This window comes from Pogoniulus pusillus, chromosome 2, assembly GCF_015220805.1.
Source record: "Pogoniulus pusillus isolate bPogPus1 chromosome 2, bPogPus1.pri, whole genome shotgun sequence".
NCBI lineage: Eukaryota > Metazoa > Chordata > Aves > Piciformes > Lybiidae > Pogoniulus > Pogoniulus pusillus.
Window position 1 is genome coordinate 43,140,193 of NC_087265.1, and position 17,904 is coordinate 43,158,096.

Sequence of the window (17,904 nt, forward strand, 5' to 3'; positions counted from 1 at the left end):
AGAAGTGATGACATGATCATTTCTGTGGCCAAATGAGCAAAACTTGATGACTGAAATCTATCATAAAGAAAAGTCTGGCTTAAAAAAACCTGTTTTTAAGGAATTTTGGGTTCATGCCTACTAAAATTAAATGTTGACTCATTTTCAGTATCACAGTATCACCAAGGTTGGAAGAGACCTCACAGATCATCAAGTCCAACCCTTTACCACAGTGCCCAAGGCTAGACCATGGCACCAAGTGCCACATCCAACCTTGCCTTGAACTGCCCCAGGGACAACGACTCCACCACCTCCCCGGGCAGCCCATTCCAGTGTCCAGTGACTCTCTCAGTGAAGAACTTTCTCCTCACCTCGAGCCTAAATCTCCCCTGGCGTAGCCTGAGGCTGTGTCCTCTCGTTCTGGCGCTGGCCACCTGAGAGAAGACAGCAACCTCCTCCTGGCCACAACCATCCTTCAGGTAGTTGTAGACAGCAATAAGGTCACCCCTGAGCCTCCTCTTCTCCAGGGTAAACAACCCCAGCTCCCTCAGCCTCTCCTCGTAGGGCTGTGCTCAAGGCCTCTCACCAGCCTCGTCGCCCTTCTCTGGACACGCTCAAGCATCTCAGTGTCCTTCCTAAACTGGGGGGCCCAGAACTGAACACAGTACTCGAGGTGTGGTCTGACCAGTGCAGAGTACAGGGGCAGAATGACCTCCCTGCTCCTGCTGACCACACCATTCCTGATGCAGGCCAGGATGCCACTGGCTCTCTTGGCCACCTGGGCACACTGCTGGCTCATTGGAATGGGACACATCATGCCATTGTTTCAGTGAATGCTGTAAAACCATTTCTCTGGCTTTCAGACCCAGCAGCACCTTAAATTCTTAGGCTTAAGTCTCGAAAGCTGTCATAGGCATACATGTTGTCGTTTTTCAGTTTGGGGATGTAATATTTAAAGGTGCTCAGTCAATTGGAGGTTTTGTGGTCTTTTAAACTCTTTTTATTACCTATGTTATTTAAGACAGGTAAGTGTTACTATGCTGCACCTCTAATGGTTTGTGTTTACACCTGTGTGCATTGACTGCAACATTGAGGGAAAGTGCAGTTACTTACATGCAATATGTAAAGAAAATACTGTCATTCAGAAATGAAAGCTTTGTTGCTTCATAAGGCACAGGTGTTGCTCTTGAGCTGTGTGTGACTTTCACGTAATTCCATTGTACTTCTAAGGCACAGGATTGGTAGAGGGACTCATCAGAAATGAGACGTTACCAGCTTGCATGGAAATAGTGGCATGCTTGATTCAGCCCCACTTACAGTGGAATAGACCCTTGGAGAGCTATTGTCCTCTGTTGTATGATTCACTCGTCAAACTCTGAATGAGCCACTCTGAGTTGCAGCCCTTGTGGCGTATAACCGTACGAGTTTACGTTCTTGGTTTGTGGCCAAATAAAGGCACTGGTAGGCAACTTGCAATTCATCTCTGACTCTGCTGCCTACAGCCATCTGATGACCGAGGGATCCTTAGAATAGGGCACCTAGCTTAAGGGCAGAGAGAGTTAAAATGTCTTAAATTGATACCCACAAATGCCTCCTAGCTGCTCTGGAACTGGCCCAAGTGGTTTATCCATAAATATATTCTTCAAGGTGTTAGCAGAGGTTCCCTCAGGAACTTACTTCTCTGTAATTCACTTTTTCCTTTCCAAGTTGTTGACCAGACAATTGAAATCCAGAAGCTGGCAGCACGGAGATGAAATCTGAAGATTACCACAGTTTTTTTTAGTGTTAAAGAATTGATTTCTGTTGTAGAGTGATTTGCAGAAAATTACTTACCCACCCAGCAGCCTATTTTCTTTGCTTTAGATCTAATTTTTGGACTGTTGAACTGTAGGGAAAAGTGAAATAAGCAATGTTCAAACAGCATTTTTTAAAAAGTGAACCTCAGATGTTTAAAAAAAAAACAACAAACCCCCAACTTTGGAAAAGACTTCCAAAAAGGAGTAGGGAGAGAAGGGGCATGGGGAATATTTTCCTGTTCTTTCAGCACCAGGAGAAATAATGCTGAGTGGCGAAGCACAGGTAACCCAACAGCCTAGCCAAAATGTGCTTCCTCATCAGTTCTGTAGTTAATGGGAACACAGTTCTCTACAAGCTTGTGTCCAACAATCACACAACGCAATAAGCAGACACAATTTTCACAGTATTTGTCCAAAAGCACTGTCTTCTCTAGTTTATAGGGAAGATTTTTTTCTGTATAATTTGTCAAATTTACCATAGTTGTGCTTTTTGTTTAATGCTAGAATTTGCCAGTTATATTATTATCCTCTAATAGGTTTTCTATAGGCTAAGGCCTGATCTGACTGCTAATTGTCCATTTTTTTCCTCCTTTCTTTCACCCCTAGCCTCCCATAAGAGTAGTCACCTTTTTTTTTGGCTCCTTCTTTTGAACACAGGCTTTCTCATTTTAAGAGGATGCATTAGTGGAATTAAAGCTCTTTTAATTATTCAGAAAAGTGCCCAGACATCTTAGCAGTGGCAGGGAGCACTAGGAAACAGAAGATAACTTACTTCAGTGAGAAGTACTGGTTTGGTACTTTTTTTTCTGTGTTGTGTGCTTCAGTGTTACTCAGGTGCTAAGTGTTGCCTTTTCACTGTGCATTTTAAGTGAATCTTGATTAATTAAATAGATTGTGTTCTTTCCCGACCCTGATCTTAGATATGTGTCTTTCTCATTAGGAATTCCTTATCTCTTAAGATCTCTTCAAACGGCTAGTTTCACTTTCAACATGGGGATGTATTTTCTGTTGCCTCTGCTGCTGCTTTTTGGTTTCAGCTCCAGTGAAGGTTTTCAACCCAGATGTGGTACCCTGAACTTTTTCATGTTACCTGTTGTTTGGACGTTATAGTAGCTATACAGTCCTCTATAAAATAAGTGAATCCTCCTCATCAGACAGCTAATGGTTTTAAGCACTCTAAATTTCCCCTCTAAACATTTTTGTAGCCTGTAGCTGTTCCCTATTACTTGCTATCTTGGAAGAGCTAGAATCCTGAGGCTTTGGTAAATAGAATCCTCTAGGCTTTGGTTCTGTAAGCTATTGTTAGGAGCTAAATATAGTTTTGGAAATTGTTTGTTTTACTTTCAATCTCCGAGATTGTATCTTGCTGTCTGCCCTATTGACTGCCCGTTTAATTTGAGTGGAACCTTCTTGACTTCTGAGACAGCAGTACTGAATGACTGGCCTCGGGATTGTGATTCACGGTGGATGGTGATGCACTTCAAAGCCTTCTGCTAGGGGCAGACTGTTTTTGCTGCAGTGAGCTCTTCTCGAATTACTGCTGCTTGGCTTTATGCCGTCACACTAGCATCTCAGTTTGTTTTCGTAGCACATTAGTAGTTTCCAAGGCTGCTTTCTGTGATTCCCCAGAACGTTCTGTGGGGAGAAAGACTATTGAAGACATGGTTTAGCAACTCAGGTCAACTTTGAGAGTTGGGTTTTTTTATTATTAATTTCTCAGTCTCACAGACCAGACGTTCTATTTTAAATAGAACATAAGCATATTTTTTTTCTTATTAAAAGCAAAGAAGTTCACTTCATACAGTTTGATCTCTTACTGTGTTTTGATTTGCCATGCCTTTTCACTTGATTAGACTCGTATTTTACAGCTGCATACTTTTCCTTCACTGATAACGTGTTCTGAGTTGATTTGTTCTCTGTTAGCTTTGTCAGGTACTGAAGCATATATAAAGTATAAACTGTAATAAATAGAAAGTTCTACTATTAATAAGAAGAGACCTCGATCACATGGTAGTGATTTGATAGCATTTATCTAGCTATGGAATAGTTTGTTACCAAGTAGTTTGTTTTCTTGGAGGCAAAAATGTTAGCCTTGTAGTTTCCTGAAGAACAGAGGAGTCCACTGTGGTTCTGCACTAGGGAGAGTCTAAATTTTCAGAAAGATAAGAAAATAAGAATGAAATGGAGTGCATGGTATGGTTGGTTTGGTCAGATATTTCCCCTCCCACACATCTGACAAGAGGGTAGCTCACTTGAAATGTGGGTGCAGAGATCAGTTGCATTTTCGTGTTGGTAAAAGAAGAAAAGTAGTTTTATGAGCTTTTTTTAAGGCAGCTGCTTAAGGGCTTTAAAATTTTGTATTTTTAGTGATTTTCTGTAGTCTGTTTTGCATTTGATATTTTAAAGCTTTTATCTGCCAGTACATGTGAATTCTAGAATGACAAGAACTGTCATACTCAATTGTTAGGAAGTTAAATTATTAGAACATCAACATAATGACATCAATGTGTATTTAGGATATTCCAAATTAAAATAAACAATTACTTAAGGGCTTGGATTGCATTGCAATGCTAGTAAACAGTGGTTTCTATATTTGGAGTGGTTACTATGCTTAAAGTCTGGTATTCATAACTTCAGAGATTATTTGATACATTTAAACTAATTACAAATTGTTTTAAAAACAAACAAATGAAAAAAAAAAATCAACAAACCTGCTTCCCAAGCTGCTTTTGCTGATATTTGAAATGCCTGCTTTTTTCTTTTAGTTGGGTATCAGTTACATGTGCTGATTTAAACGATGTTACTGCCAGCAGAGAGAGTACGTGATGGTAAATATTACCAATTTCATGTGAAACCTTCCTGAAAATGTAATTTTATTGGACATAATTCTCAAACCATGTGTGTTACCATAAAATCTGAGTGCCTACTAGGAAGCAGCACATCAAGGAATTTAATTTACATTTGGGCTATTGTTGAACTGTCTTCTTATCTTCAACAGATAGGTCTCTGTGTTGAAGTAGCTTTGGCATTGGAAGCTATATGCATATAAGTCTGTTAAAGAAACCAGACCAAACCAGTATGCCTTTCACTTAAGTGAAAGGTGGTTTGTGCTGGCCTTGAATTCAGGAGAAGGGGGCCTCAATCTAATCTGGAGGGTTGTTCTAAGAATCTGGTTTCTGCATAATGAACTTGATCTTCATTGTAGAAAGCTGACAATGTGTGAAGCTGTTGATCTCTCTTCATCTCCAAGCGGTAATTGATTGCCAGATAACAAGATCCATTCAGGGTAATAAGAGAGTCAAAGATAAAGACTGAGTCTTGGAGTTTGATTCCGTATTTAGTGGAAAAGAAAAATACATCTGATTTGTCAAGTCATGGGTTAGGGTCTGCAACATTGCTCTAGCAGTATTTGAGTCTGACATCACAGTGAATGTGTCCAAAAGACAAGGTTTTAGGAAGTGAAGATCTGCAGTTGCAAGTCTGCTGAACTTATTGCTAAGATGGCAGTTTTGCTGAGGTACAAGCTAGTATTTGGTTGAACAGATGGATGTTTTGCAAGTATTTATGTAGTTGAGCATATGGATCCTGTAGGTGCAGGTGTAGTTGCACTTATTTTCTGGTCACTGATTCTGACAAATTTAAATTACCATGGAAAATACTCATAATTCCTTACATCTCTTGGTAAGTTAGGCTATGGTATACTTGATTATACTAAATATGATTAGGCTTATAAATTGCTTCTCTGAGTTTGTAGCTTTGACTTTTGGCCTAACTCACTGAATAAATTCTCAGAGGATTTGGAAGTCCTTTTCAGGACAAAATAACAAAACAAAACCAATGTGACTTATATTAGTTTTTAGAGGAGAGATTGTATATGGTTCTGAAAGACAAATTAACAGGGAAGATAGCCCCACTCCCCAAAAATAAAACAATTGGTTTTGGTAACTTAAAATTACTAGAAGCAACATTCCAAAAATCTGTAATGGTTACAAGAAACAAAGTGAAGTAGTGGTTTAGAGCTCTTCTGTGACTGTTGGACAATCTTCCAGGTATTCTCTTCAGAAGATTGTAGAAATTGGAATGGCAGTGGGTGGGAGCAATGCTGCTCTTTTGTTTAGTGTCATTGTAAGTATGCTGTAATTACTTGTGTAGCATTATTGCTTGTGCTTTGAATTAGTGAGTTGACTTGCAGGGGACAGGAATGAAATTAGCTTAAGCAAAAGTGTGTGTCTATTTTCAAAACTTAAGTAATGTCAAATTACTTGTGTAATGTAATGTAAGTTATGTCAGCCTTGTGGGCAACCAGGTCTTCTGTGGGAAGGAGAATTTATAAAGTCTTATGTATTTTTCCCTTACCTGAAGTACCTTAATGCTTACAGTACCTTTTAAAAGAAGGTAGCTTATGCTGAAAGCTTGAATTGTGCAGAACTGCACGTTCTTGAAAAAAACAGCTGTGTCTAGGAGTGGAGTATGTTAAATTACAGCATGAATGATGAAGGCAGTTTGATAGATCTTACTAGATTCTGTGCTGTGAAAGAAGCATTGAATCCAGCTTTTTTTTCTTTCCTTGTTCAGCACATCACAAGGATGGCAGAGTGTGTGTTATGTTTGGGTTCTGGGTATTTAACAAGGAAGGGGGGCAAGGGGACAGGATGGACAACAATCAACCAAACAAACACACCCACCCCCCCAAACAATAACAACCAAAAAAAAAAACCCCTCCCCAAGCCCCTCAAAACAAAAAAAGTCACCCCAACAACAAAACAACCTCACCTAAGCAAAATCTCCAAACATAACAATGCAAAAACACTCCAGCAGAAATACTGAAGAGATTACACTGCATTCATTAATGTGTATAGGCTCTGAAATCTGAGCAGAAAAAAAAATTCATCTGTGCTGTGCCACTCTGCTTGCTAAACTGCTGTTCTGAATAGTAAGGTAACCCAGGGCTGCTGATCTATTTGTGCATTACTATCTAGACCCATTAGATGAGACCTGCAGTAGCAATTTTACCCTGCAGCACTTTGAGCCTTAGCTATCTGCAGTGATTATCGGTTGGACTTGGTGATCCTGAGGGTCTTTTCCAACCTGAATGTTTCTGTGCTTACTGCTTTGCCATATTTTATGAAACAAACAATATAGGGTATGGTAGTATCTGTTTGTGTAATACATGTGTGATCTGAAATTGCCAGAATTAGGTCAGTAATTTCCAGTAAGCTCGCAACTTTTGTGGGCAGTGTCTATTAAGTAGGCTAGTAAATCAAAATATTGCTAGTTGTGCTTCATTAAATGGGTTGCTCTGATAAACTAATACTGCTTACCTCAGAGTAACATGCACTGAGATACTTTAATGAAGCAAAACAATAATTTAAACTCACCTGACAAATCTGGGATGATTAGTTTCTTTTGCTTTTTCAGAGCAATACTTTCCCATTAAGTTACAGATTACATGCATGCTAGGAAAGGTATGACAGTACATAGCTATTTTTTTTTTAGCAGAAGTCTTATTGCACAATGTGTAAATGTAAGAATTTTTTTGTGTGTGCATGAGAAGTGTACAATTTGTTCTTCCAACTCTTGGATGCGGTACAGAAACGCATTTTTAGTAAGCAGCAATTTAAAAGAGGATTCCTGATTGTTCTGCACATACATGTAGCAAAATAGCCTTTACCCCAGAGAGCTTACAATCTAAAGTATTTAGAAACTGGAGGAATTTTTACTAGACAAGTTCAGAAGTGGTGTTACAACTGCTGGTAACAAGCCAGTCTGCATTGCTGAAGACAACCACCAATAGAACAAGGGGACACAGTCTCAAGTTGTGCCGGGGGAAGTATAGGCTGGATGTTAGGAGGAAGTTCTTTACAGAGAGAGTGATTGGCATTGGAATGGGCTGCCCAGGGAGATGGCGGAGTCGCCATCCCTGGAGGTGTTCAAGAAAAGCCTGGATGAGGCACTTGGTGCCATGGTCTAGTTGCCTGGATAGGGCTGGGTGCTAGGTTGGAGTGGATGATCTTGGAGGTCTCTTCCAACCTCGTTGATTCTCTGAGGCCTCCAACTACATATGTGGCTGTTTGTGTGTCTCAGTTCTAATTTAAATTCCCAGGGACTCAAATATATTAGATAGAACCAATTAACAATTGATAGAGTGCCCTTCCCTCTTCTCCCTTCTTTCCCAAAATAAAGGAATTAGGTGTAGAGAGAGGAAAAGCTAAGCACACCCAAATAAATCTCACTCCGATTTGGAAGTTAAAAAGAAAAGTTTAACAATAAATTAAAAAGGTATCTGAGGTAGGGAAGTTACAAAGGTATAGGGAAGGGAAAACAAATACAAAATGTGTAAATACAACCAGATTTTGATAGTGATGGCTTTGTCTGCCTCGTGGGTGATAGCCAAGTGGTAAAACAAAGGGGAACAGGATGGTGATGCTGGGAGGCAGGGAGCGCAGAGAGAGAGAACAGAAAGTCCCCCCTGCTTTTATGGATCTTTAGACAGGAAGGGGGAGTGAGCTAACCATGAATCACCTGGTGGTGTTCAGACCCACCCCTGGGGAAGGGTCAAAACCACCTAGGGTCAGGTTCAAAGTCACTCTCCCTGGAGGGTTAACCCTGTACATTGGGTAAACAACCTAGCCTCTGGAAACAAAATGCAGTATGGTATCCACAACCTGCCACTTAGAGATTGTTTTTTTTTTTCCAATAGAAGCCTCTGCCAGCAGCACAGTTCTCAAATGTCTTCGTTTCAACCATTTTGCTGTGGTTTTCTTCTGTCAGAGGAGGTCTGGGTGCTGGGGTCTGCAGTAAAGGTGCGCTGGCACCACATTCACCATCATCTGCCTTCCTGTGGGTATGAGGGCAACTATGTTTTTTTGAACTAGCAAAGTTGGTGCTTGTGCTAGTTTGAGCCTAACCAGGATATTCTGGTGACAGGAATTAGGTTACAGGCTGTGCAAAGGAAACAGTGGTGATGTCTACTGCACTCGTAGGCTTGCTGAGATGTGTAAGAACAAGAACACAAACAACAGAGTCTCTCTCTGAGTTTAGGGCTGCATTTTTCTCTCTAACTTGCTGTCTGACTAATCCTTCTGCTTCCTAACCCCCCCTTCCTGACCTTCCAGACTCACCTTGACATAAGGCAAAGTTGGGGTAGAGGGGCAGGGAGAAGGTGGAAGGGTGGTTGGGAGCCCATCCTAAGGACTCTGGTTTCTGGGAGGGCTGTTGTGTTTCTGTGTTACTTTTTAACTTGTATGTTTCTGTATATATTGTAAGTACCTGCTTGTATATTGTGCTAAGTTGTAAATATAAAGCTTCATTCTTTTAATTTCCAGCTTGACTGAGCCTAGACTGGGTGATTTTCACAAGTTGGGGGGGGGGGTAACACCCAAACCATCACACTGCTTTACCTACCAGGTGGGGTAGCTGCATGGCTGGGAGCAGCCAAGATGTGTGGTATGGAAAGGCCTGTCTAGTTTCTGAACTTTAAATGTTTGAGATAACCGAGAGTCATATAAGGAAGTGTCTCATGTCTGTTAATGGTGAGGAAAGCTATGCCAGTGTCTTCATTGTTAAGATGCTTCACCGAGGGATAGAAATTCACAGGAGCATGCAAACTTGGCAAACACTAGCTTTCATGAAAAGAGAATTTCAAGAGGGTTTATTCATAGCTCTGTTTGAATACACATAGTTACTACTTGCAGTCCTTTCTCAACTGCTGTGCTGTCCTTTGGGACTGAAAAGTACAAACTTCTTAGGTGGTGTCTTAGTTGAAAAGAATGAGTCTGTATCACTTTTTATATGGTACTTGAAGGATATGCTATTAAAACAGTGCATAAAGACTTTGGCATTAAATATCTTATTTAAAATAAAGCAACTGAAATGTTTCAAACTGAAGATAAACTGAATGTTCAAGTAGTCACAAAGATAAAACAAGGCATGCAGTTTGTGTAAATACCGAAGACTGTCTAGTTCGTCTTTCAGACTCACTAAATGGCTGTGATTTAAATAGAAATTGGAAAGCTGCACATCGTGTTGCAGCCTACTCATGTAGGCTGAGCTCATCAGAGCCTCCTTTTGTTACTCCAGTTCCTTCCACCCTGCTTTCCCTGCCAGTGCCAGCAGCACTTCTTTACCGTGTTTGGCAGACAAGGTGATGTTGGAGGCACCACCTGTGTAAGAGTCTCTGTTAGTCTTGCTTATAGATTCATATAAAGGTTTGGATTGCATGAGTCCTTGGAGATCATAGAATCAACCAGCTTGGAAGAGACCTCCAAGATCATCCACTCCAACCTAGCACCCAGCCCTATCCAGTCAACTAGACCATGGCACTAAGTGCCTCAGCCAGGCTTTGCTTGAACACCTCCAGGGACGGTGACTCCACCACCTCCCTGGGCAGCCCATTCCAATGCCAATCACTCTCTCTGGCAACAACTTCCTCCTAACATCCAGCCTAGACCTCCCCCGGCACAACTTGAGACTGTGTCCCCTTGTTCTGTTGCTGCTTGCCTGGCAGAAGAGACCAACCCCCACCTGGCTACAACCTCCCTTTAGATCATCTAATTTCAATCCCCCTGACACTGGCAGGGACACCCTTCACTAAACCAGATTGCTCAAGGCCTCCTGAAACCTGGCCCTGAACGCTTTCAGGGAGGGAACATCCACCTGGGCAACCTGTACCCTTGTCTGTGAAACATCCTTACTGTAAAGAATTTCTTTCTAATATTAGGTCTAAATCTATCCTCCTCAAGCTTTAATCCATTCCCTCTCTCCTATCACAGCCCTTCTAATAAGTCCCTTCCCGTCTTTCTTGTAGGCTTCTTTAAGGAACTGGAAGGCTGCGATAAGGTCTTTCTGGAGCCTTCTCTTCTCCAGCCCCAACTCTCTCAGCCTGTCCCCAGAGGGGAGGTTCTCCATCCCTCTGATCATTTTGTTGGCCATTCTCTGGTTCCACTCCAGCAGTTCAGTGTCCCTCTTATGCTGTAGGCACCAGAGCTGGATACAGTAGTCCAGGTGGGGTCTAAGCAGAGCAGAGTAGTGGAGGAGAATCACCTCCCTCATCATGCTGCTCACACTTTTGTTGATGCAACCCAGGACATGGTTGGCCTTCTGGGCTACCGGTTCACATTGCCGACTCAGCGTTGAGTTTTCTGTCAGCTGACACCTCCAAACACTCCTCCTTGAAACTGCTCTCAAGCAACTCCTGACATAGCCTGTATTTGTGCTTGGGATTGCCCTGACCCAGGTGTAGAACCTTGCACCTGGCCTGTTGAACTTCGAGAGGTTGGCTTGGGCCCACTTCTCCAGACTGTCCAAGTCCCTCTGGGTGGCATCCTTTTCTTTCATGTCGCTGATCTCACTCCTTGCTTCTCTGCCCTTCTAAGCTCCGCATAAGCCTGCATTCTCTTGCATGTGTTTGCTACTCTGGTCTCTTTATGATTTTCCTTTTCTTCCTATGATTATTACTTGTTTGTCTTGCACATTGATATGTCAATAACCTAAACAATTTAATACGGAAAACAAAGGCATCACAGAATTGGGAGAATCATAGAATCAACCATGTTAGAAGAAACCTCCAAGATTTCCAACCTAGCACCCAGCCCTTTCCAGTCAGCTAGACCATGGCACTAAGTGCCTCATCCAGGCTTTTCTTGAACACCTCCAGGGATGGTGACTCCACCACCTCCCTGGGCAGCCCATTCCAATGCCAGTCACTCTCTCTAGGAAGAACTTCCTCCTAACATCCAGACTGTACCTCCCCCAGCACCACTTGAGACTGTGTCCCCTTGTTTTGTTGCTGGTTGCCACCTGGCTAAAAAAAGGAGGTTTTATGCTAGAAAGTATTCTGCTCCTGTCAGTTTTTCATCTAAAAATAATTAACTAGTTGGCATATTGCACACTGCAGATTCCATGTGTCTTACATGCTTCTAGCAGATTCTAGTTTTCACCAAAAATTGACAAGGCTATTCCAGTACACAGAACTTCACCTAAATTATCTGGACTTCATTGAGTGCAGTCATTATTAGGTAGCAGACAGTGAATGATTGTGAAGCTGAGGATATAAATCCTTCCTTTGCCTAGGGCTGTGATACGTTTGGATCGTTTGTAAAATATTCCATGGCAAACAGAATGAATTGATTAATCTTTTTGTTTTTTAGGAGCAATGGATGAACTTCATAGCCTGGACCCAAGAAGACAAGAATTGTTAGAAGCAAGATTTACGGGAGTAGTAAGTGGCAGCACTGGGAGTACTGGAAGTTGCAGTGTTGGAGCTAAAGTGAGTTCTAAGAGCAGTCATCCATATATACTACCTCCCGTCTCTGAAATACTAATTTACCTCACACTGTCTCACTTGTGCATTAACCATGTGATGTATCTGCAAAAGTACTGGATTGGAAGAGGCTTTTAGGAAAATCCTTCTTAGTCTGTTATTTTGCTTTGAGATATGAACCTGTGACATGGACATGGAATCACTCTTAAAAACACCAAAGAATTGGCTTGCACAGATTCTCAAATTAGTGTAGATGTAATCAGAAGGAAGTTTGTCTCAGTATTTCATAGAATCAACCAGGTTGGAAGAGACCTCCAAGAGCATCCAGTCCAACCCATCCCCCATCCCTAGCCAGTCAACTAGACCATGGTTCTAAATGCCTCATCCAGTCTTTTCTTGAGCACCTCCAGGGACAGCAACTCCACCACTTCCCCAGGCAGCCCCTTCCAATGCCAATCACTCTCTGTGAAGAACTTCCTCCTGATATCCAGCCTATACTTTCCCAAGCACAACTTGAGACTGTGTCCCCCTTGCTGGTTGCCTGGGAGAAGAGGCCAACCCCCCACCTGGCTACAATGTCCCTTCAGGTAGTTGTAGACAGCAATGATGTCACCCCTGAGCCTCCTCTTCTCCAGGCTAACCAACCCCGCATTATGTTTTCTTCTAGCCAACTACTTAACAGTTTGGCTTGGGAAAGATGCAGAGTCTGGTGTGAGCTCTATCCTTAGTAATATACCTAGATTAACAAAGCCAAATTCTTTCAGTTTTTCCTTGTAGATTTTCTGCAGTTTGTCCATTTGTATCTGAATCACACTGCAACACTTGAGGAAAAACCTCAGGAACGTTGAGCAGCAGGGCTTCATTACCTTTTATATGCCACATATTGCCCTTCAGTTGATACATTTGCAAAATAAATTTGCCTCTATTGCAAATTCTGTTCAAGTTACTGGCTTCAACTTCCAAGGCAGATTTCTGCAGTACTACTGCTTAGCCAAAGGTACTCCGTTTTGTGTTTGTGCATTTCAGTGTTCTTTACCAAGTGCAGTACTTGATAATCTGATGTTAAAAAGAGATAATTCTATTTTTTTAGGCATATTTCTCTCATGACAAAAGTAGTTTTATTTCCAAGGTGTTCAAGTGTCCTCGTGTTTTAAGTACTTATACAGGCTTGGCTGGTCATTGCTAGATCTGTACCTTCTATTACCTTAATTTAACTTCTAGTGTATTTCTAAACCTTTATATTAGTTTTTAATACAGATGTGTTGGTGCCTTGCCTTCTTGTCAGTCTTTCCTCCTCAGAATCTGCCTAGTGCTCTGTGTGTAATACAAGCTGTACTTAATAAGTTTCTAGGGTTTCCTTTTCTTTAAACTTTGATCCCCTATGAATTGCTGCTTACCATGTCCATAAATCTGTTCAAGTGTGCTTTGTCACCTGATTTCAGTTTTAGCAAAATTATGTTCCACTTTTAGGTTCATACAAATCAGCCAGGGGAAAAGACAAACAAAACCACCAAAATAAAAACCCTAAAACCCACAAACAAAGCATCATAATTAATTTCCTTTTTCACTCCACCGTTTCTTGTCTCTGCCACATTCGAAGATCTTTCTTGAACAGATAACTGTATTTGTCAGTTTCCAAATGGGTAGCTGGATAAACTTGTTGGGTTGTTTTATATACTATCAAATGCTTTGATAACTGCTTGCAGACTACACTACTACTACCATGCAGGTCTTCACCCAAGACACTGTTCTTTTTACCCTTCGCCCATGATACTCCACAAATGATCCTCAGTATACAGTGCAGTATCTCTTCTTTTTCCCTGCCTATTTTGTTTGGGTAGGAAGGTAGAGTGAAATACCAGTACCTGGTCCTGTGATTTATCCCACTGTCAGTAAAATGGCAGTTACATCAGTTTAGTTCATACTTCTTTTCTTTTTGACCATTCAGCGATCTGGGCTGTGTTTGGAATATGCTGTTTGCCAGGATGGGTTTGTTTTTTTGTTTTGTGTTGTTTGATTTGGTTTGTTGTTCAATTAATGTAGCCTGATAGGAGATGCAGAAAGAAGCTTATCTGATTTTTATTTTTAAGAGCTGATAAACACTTTTTGATCTGATGTGCAGAGGTACCTGGGAAAACATGTTGTATAAATATGTTCTTCATTACTCTGCTTTCACTTTGAAACCAAAGCCAAAAGATAATTCCTCTTTGCATACATACCCAAATCCACGTGTACCAAATTCTAATTTTCCTAAACTGCAGAATAATACAAACACTGCAGCTGCATTTAATGTTAATTTTCTGAAACATTCTAGGTCATTAGTCTTCCAGTAATTAAAATGAGGTGGGCTCTAGGCTCGAGGTGAGGAGAGAGTTCTTCACTGAGAGAGTCATTGGCTACTGGAATGGGCTGCCCAGGGAGATGGTGGAGTCACTGTCCCTGGAGCTGTTCAAGACAGGATTGGACGTGGCACTTGGTGCCATGGTCTAGCCTTGAGCTCTGTGGTAAAGGGTTGAACTTGATGATCTATGAGGTCTCTTCCAACCTTGTTGATACTGTGATACTGTGACTATTTTGAAAGCCTACCTTTACCTGCTCTTTTGCTGAGGAGTTTGGTAATTGCTGGGGGCAAATAACCTAATTATCTTCAAGCTTTCTCAGTAAGCAAGGGTGCAAATTTGAATATAGGTTATTGAGATAATATTTTAACTGACTCTTAAAATCATAGAATCGGTCAGAGTTGGAAGGGACCACAAGGATTATCTAGTTCCAACCCCCCTGCTGTGTGCAGGGACGCCCCACCCTAGATCAGGCTGGCCAGAGCCCCATCCAGCCTGGCCTTAAACACCTCCAGGGACAGAGGGTGACCAGCAAAGTGTGCTGCAGCACATCACTCGCAGGTGTACAGGCAATGACATGAAGTGACTCAGATGAACAAACCCTGAGACCCTCCAAGGGAACACACATGGAAGTTTTGTGGGTTTATTTAACATTTCTCCAGAAGTTTTAATTCAGAGACTTAACCTAGTTACTCAGAAGGTAGCACAGATCAGTATTGTCCTTTCAACTGATGAAGTGCTGGAACATAATGCTTTGAAGAAAGCAGAATGTTTGCCTTGGAACTGGTTGTTGTTTCACTTCAAAGTATTTGTTCTACCTTCATATATGAAAGTGAAGAGTCCAACAGCATAAGGGTTTTTTTTTTCCTGTTAATAAAAAGAAGCTCAACTGGTGTTGACATTTTTTGTTAGGTGAACGTGGAACAGACCTTTTCAATAAAATGTCCTTTTTGCCATTCTGTGTTCAAAAGATCTCTGAATAAGTCAACCTTAAAAAAATTCTTAAAAAAATTCTAAATAAACATTGTAACTTTGTACTATTTCACATTTTTTTGTCTTTTTTTTTCCTCTCCTTTTTTATTCTTGTTAATCTAAAATTGATACTTTGGTGGAAGCTGTTTAAGACTGTAAAATAATATTGTCAGTAGGTTGTAATTTTCTGTCACTGAATGGATTAGGAAAATAATCTCTGCAGTAGCCTCTAGTGTCTGTTGTGGGGAGTGTGAAACCCTCTTTTCAAAACTATGAACATTTTTAGCAGTCTCCAGCACTTTCAGCTATATTAGCTTTGTAATTTTAATGTTAAAAAAATGTAATTCTGTGAAATCATTTGGTTGCACAATATTGGATGTTTTGCTATTCCAAATTACTGAAATGTTTTTGAATATTCTCTAGTTTTACTTGTCCTAAAAGCAATTGAATCACATCATTTACTGTGCCCTGTCAAAACATCCACCTTCAACCTTCTTGTCCCCCTTGAAAGTCAAAATTGCTCTGTAGTTAATCAGTTTTTCCTTGCAAGGATGAAGTTTTATTGCTATTACCTGTTATAACTGTGAATGCTAATAGTGGATTAGCTGATTTTTAAGTGTGTGTGTAATGTTTAGTATTTTATTTGTCTTGGTAGGCCTCAACAAATAACGAAAGTTCAAATCACAGTTTCGGAAGCTTGGGATCTTTAAGTGATAAAGAATCAGAGGTAAGCATATTGGGCAGACTGATTATTACCTCAAAACTTTCATGCTAACAAGTCATAGTTTGGTATTCCACTTTGCCTTATTTTATGTAGAAACTTGTAAAGTAAAAGACAAAATACACAGCTAAATAGGAAAACAGTTAAAAGATACAGTCACTTGGAGGAGGAGACATGACTTCATACAAGCTTCTTTGGATTTTTGCTCATGAAACTAGCTGCTTCTGCATCTTTATTATCTATATAGTCGCGCTGGGAGGATCTGTACTGTTTTGGAGCTGAAAAATCGTTTTCATTTGCAAAGAAGATAGCAGACTTTCTTTTTTTCTTCCAAGGTTTTCATCAGCACAGACAAACTTTTGAGTAGTCTTCAGCTGCACCTTTTGAAAATACAGTGCAATTGTCTATATTTTGTTTTAAAATAGGCATTTACTTCAGGGTCAGACAGTAGCTATAATCTGTGTATGTGAAAGATACAGCTGTTGTTGTGTATTTTCTTACCTAGTACCACTTCATCATCATAGTAATCATCCAAAACCAGGATTTATACTATTACTAGGCTTTAATGTGCAGAGTACAGATTTCCCAGGGGTAGAAATTTTTCCTCTTAAAAAACAGCATCGATATAGGTACACAAATGCAGCTCTTTTATAATTCAACTAATTTTGAGTCAGTGAGTTCCTCAGGTGGCTATGGCTGTGTGCAGCACAGACTGCATTGAAAAGGTTCTACCCATTGAAAGCAAGAGTGTATTTCTAGCCCAGGCTAGACCTGAGTTTCTGTCATGCCAGAGGGAAAATTATTTGGAATGTGCTTTTTATGTTATTCTCACACGTTAAAGCTTTATTTTGGGACCTAATTGTTCATTCCCTTAGTCACTACTGTGTCCCTACTGTCTGATGTTTGCTTTTATACTGAGTTGACCAGCAAGTGAATTCAGTTGGTTCCCAAGGCTGATATAAATGTTCTCTCTCGGTGTGATTTCATGTTTTGCTCTTTGAAAAACACATTGCTGTGCTTTTTCCCCCTTGCCTTTCTCAGCTGGATTTTCATTACAATTGTACCATTTTCTTAACCGGAATAGTCTGTCTGCCTGTTGTTTTTCTCCATGGCTTTTTCCTAAAAATACTTTGGGCAGTGTTGCAGAGAGACAGTTCAGATGTAGGTACGGGAGTGGAAGTGTGCTGTAGTAGCCTGAAGGTTACAATGAGTTATTGCAATTCCATGACAGAAAATGTATCTGTGAGTAGTTGAGTGATCCCAGAACTCTTGACTACAGGTGTAACAACTCTGCTGTAAAAAAATGTTATTTTCCAGTTCTAGACATGAGTTAGGGAGGCAAGATTTATTTCAAAGCCTGTAAATTTGGCCTGTATCTTCAATCTGCAGTGTTTTAACCTCAATCCAGGCTTCTGGGTATGGATTATTTATTTAGTTGAGTATTCTAAAACTTAAATTCTAAAGTAGGAATCTGTTTTTATTTTCTAAAAAGTCCCTGCACAGATCTCCAGTGCTCCAGGTTTCTATTTTTTCAAAAAATGTGAGTCTTAATGATGAATAATGAAATGTGATTTTTTAACCCATTTTCAGAAGCTGGCCATTGTATTCACTTAAACTAGAACTGTAATACCAAATATGTTAATATTTGTTTGGAACTTTGTTCTTAAACTAGCATTTGGTTACTTACAGTCTATAATCCTATAAAAAGTAGACATATTGCAAACAGATTGTGGGATTTTTTGGGGGGGGGCAGTGGTTTTTTGTTTTGCTGGTGTCGCGGACGGGAAAGTTTGTTTGGGGGGGAGGTTTGGGGGAAATGATATGGTCCAGCCAGCA

The 17,904-nt window shown here is 40.6% G+C and overlaps 1 protein-coding gene across 3 annotated transcripts in view; it reads left to right on the forward strand.

Annotated features, from left to right (window-relative positions):
- The window catches only part of TLK1 (tousled like kinase 1), an 89,097-nt gene that overhangs the window by 21,343 nt on the left and 49,850 nt on the right, over positions 1–17,904 (forward strand). For all 3 annotated transcript variants that reach the window (XM_064163095.1, XM_064163105.1, XM_064163114.1), the window contains exons 2-3: positions 11,924–12,042; positions 16,003–16,074. In XM_064163095.1, coding sequence (XP_064019165.1) covers positions 11,924–12,042; positions 16,003–16,074 — 191 coding nt within the window. The remainder of the gene's footprint in view (positions 1–11,923; positions 12,043–16,002; positions 16,075–17,904) is intronic.